The 3,066-nt window shown below is 43.7% G+C and overlaps 1 protein-coding gene across 8 annotated transcripts; it reads right to left on the reverse strand.

Annotated features, from left to right (window-relative positions):
* Nucleotides 1-238: 238 nt before the first annotated feature.
* Nucleotides 239-2,065, reverse strand: LOC147608329 (uncharacterized). 8 transcript variants are annotated; one of them, XM_086789303.1, is made up of 2 exons: nt 1,112-2,065; nt 239-717 (listed from the first exon to the last, which is right to left on the reverse strand). In XM_086789303.1, the coding sequence occupies exon 1, from the start codon at nt 1,959-1,961 to the stop codon at nt 1,326-1,328; it is 636 nt and encodes a 211-aa protein (XP_086645429.1). In that variant the 5' UTR covers nt 1,962-2,065; the 3' UTR covers nt 239-717; nt 1,112-1,325. The 8 variants fall into 8 exon arrangements, with proteins under 8 accessions (XP_086645429.1, XP_086645427.1, XP_086645428.1 ...); XM_086789301.1 differs by having other exon boundaries at nt 239-819; XM_086789302.1 differs by having other exon boundaries at nt 239-823.
* Nucleotides 2,066-3,066: the final 1,001 nt, after the last annotated feature.

Consider the following 3,066-nt stretch of genomic DNA (forward strand, 5'->3'; position numbering starts at 1 on the left):
AAATTTGGAAGTATTTGTACTGTCAAGTTTTAAATTTGAAGGTATTTTTAAAAATATGCAAGTGCAAATTACACTAAACTCGTTTTTTTTAACACTGTTGTATACATATATATATATATATATATATATATATATATATATATATATATATAAAGCAATCCAATGTCCTTTAGAGAATATATGCAAGCCACCAGTTTAAAAATTAAAAAGTACGCAAATTCATTTCTTAAAACAGAGCTTGCCAGGAACTAAAATCTTTGGAATTGATTTCAACTGGTAAAAATACATTGATGCGGATATCCTCAATTTTCACCGCTGTGGAAGTACACTAATGGTGTTTTTGTTGTGGAAGCCTTTTGCAATAATCCCTTCAATCTCAACTTCATAACTGTGGCATGAGGAGATTCTCTCGCCATTGAGAGCCCGGGACTGCGTGTGATCTTAGCCTGGTACTGTGTAATCTCATCACAGGGTGCTGTGCAGCCATATCCCAAGAAGAGCTCTCTTCTTCCTCCAAGCGCCTGCAGAGCTGAAATGTGAAGGCGGCACCCTAACATATGTTTGTGTGTAAATTTTGGAGAAATTCTCAAAACAGAGGCCTTCTCTTGCAACCCTATTTTCTCAGAAGCCTTCTCTACAAAAGGTTTGAAGGGCTTTGATCATTGATGCCCTCTGAAGGCTTCAAATTTCAGCAGCAGCAACAACAGCCCCTGGACTCTGGAGTAAACAATTCGTGAACTAAATAAATCTGAAGCCATACAAACAAATGCGTCGAAATTGGTGACCAATCAGATCTGGTGCAGCAGGGAAGTGTATGCCCTGCCTTGGTGGATAACCATAACCAACCTTAAAAGTAAGTATGCAAGCTATAAGACACATCCCTAGTTCTCAAGCCAAAGCCAAAGCCAAAGCCTCTCTCTCTCTCTCTGTCTCTCTCACTCACACACACACACACACACTCTCTCTCTCTCTCTCTCTCTCTCTCTCTCTCACACACACACACACCACACACACACACACACACACCCAACCCACCCCAAAACAAGAAGCTTCAATTTGAGAAACACTAATAGAACATTAGGATTACCATGAAGAAAGACTTAACCCATACATCGAGGCCACAGTACCACACAGCAGCAGCAGATCTTCAGTACACCATTATACCTTGAGGCCATCGGAACAGAAGATCTTCATCTCCAATCATGCATCAAACCTCCCTGAGTCATACATAGGTTGCACAGAAACTAGATACACATATAAAGCATGATCTCAACTCCGATCCATTATTTATTCGCATCAATCTCCTGCTCTCTCTTTGATGCATCCTAGGTACCACCCGTTGACAACTCCTTCATAGCGTTGGACGGCCCTGCCTCATCCGGCGCCGCAGGGGGGGCAGATTCGGGAGGGGGGCTGTAGCGCGCCTGCTCGTCCGCGCCAGCTTCCCCGGCCGAGGCCGAACGGCCGCCCACGCGGTCAGACGCGCAGCCGTGACGCGGCCTCACAAAGCCTGCGTGGCAGGGATGCTCAAGAGGGCAGTGAAGGCAGCACGATGGGGGGTGATGGTGGTAGTAGCCAAGATGAGGAGGGCACAGACTGTACACAAAGGGCATGACCTTCCCCTTATGGAGCTTATTTGCGTGCTTCAAGAGCTTCTTGTAGGCCTTCAGGTGGTGTTTGGGAAAGCATTGGTGGGCGCCCCCATGATGGGGAGGAGGGGGAGGCGACAGGCGTCTGCAGTCGGGGTGTTTCTTCTTCATCTTCTTACGTCCACCACGCTTTCCCTTGTGCCGATGGTGGTGATTATGGCGGCCCGAATGGCCAAGACCCATGATATGAAGCTGCACATGCTCAGAAGGAAAGCTCCTCCTGTAAGTTAGCAACTCTAAGGACGCCGACGAGGAGGAGGAGGAGGAGGACGAGGAGGACGAGGAAGAGGAGGAGGAGGAAGGAGGAGGCATTTCCGAAGGATTACCGCCTGCGTTAGCTACTGCCCGGTTTTATATCCACATTTCTTTTTATTGCTTGCCTTGCACGCCAAGCTCTGCTGTTTATTTACTAAAGTCAAACCCTACCTTGTGCGCATCTGCCACATTCCTGCCGGCCTTTACAATTCTATAGAGATGGGTGCCCCCACACTGTCTAAGCCTAAATGCCCTCTTGGAGAAGCACTATGAAAGATATTCCATAGTGTGACCACACTTTACAATTCTATAGAGATGGGTGCCCCACAAATTTCAATCAGGATCAGATGTCGTTTAGATATGACGGGTTTGAAAAAACTTGTATTTCGACATAGAAAGCGTGAGATGGAGCACCATATGTCACATGAACAACATTTAATGGTGACCGAACTTTGTAAGTGTATAGAGATGGGTGTACCACCCACACACTTTTTGCAAGTGTGTGGAGAGGAGTACCCCCACACACTTATAAAGCTCAATCACCATCAAATGTAGTCGGCAGCATTGAGATGGAGGTTACTTGGAGTTGAGCTCAAGGTGATAATATATGGGCATATATTAGCAATGCCAAGTTGTCATAGTTTGTGTGATTGAAAGTCAAAATATCATGAGAAAAGTACATCACTAAATAAATATATAATGGTTTCTATGATGAGCAAAGCAATGGATTAAGCATGTTTGTAGGGGTGATTAAATCAAGTTGGTAGAGCGAAGGAGATTCTAGGGAGAGAACAAGAAAACATAGGAGTTGAAACTGGATATAGATGCCTAATCTAGTGCTATACATTATAACAAGTATAGTAAGGAGCATTCTACTATTTGTGAGTTTATTTAAAGGGAGTCTAATAAATGTCTTGAGTTGTCACACATCCATCCACCATGAACCTTGCCCCATGACATCAAAGTTTAGGTCCATGCTCATGTTTTAAAAAATCCATCTCTCTTATTTTAAACTATTTAATTGAGTGTAGTGTGCTAAACCACTTTTTTTTGCAAAAGTGATTTGTCTCAATCAAAAAAGGTTTTGGATTTTTCTCTAGATGGAGTGTTCTAATGATATTACTAAGATTCTGATAAATGATTATCTTCACATCTAAAGAGT

Source organism: Cibotium barometz, chromosome 53 (assembly GCF_041138505.1).
Source record: "Cibotium barometz isolate CiBa-2024 chromosome 53, ASM4113850v1, whole genome shotgun sequence".
NCBI lineage: Eukaryota > Viridiplantae > Streptophyta > Polypodiopsida > Cyatheales > Cibotiaceae > Cibotium > Cibotium barometz.

Coding starts and splice junctions, on each gene's coding strand:
- LOC147608329 (XM_086789303.1), bottom strand. CDS start 1,961: ATGCCTCCTCCTTCCTCCTCCTCCTCTTCCTCGTCCTCCTCGTCCTCC.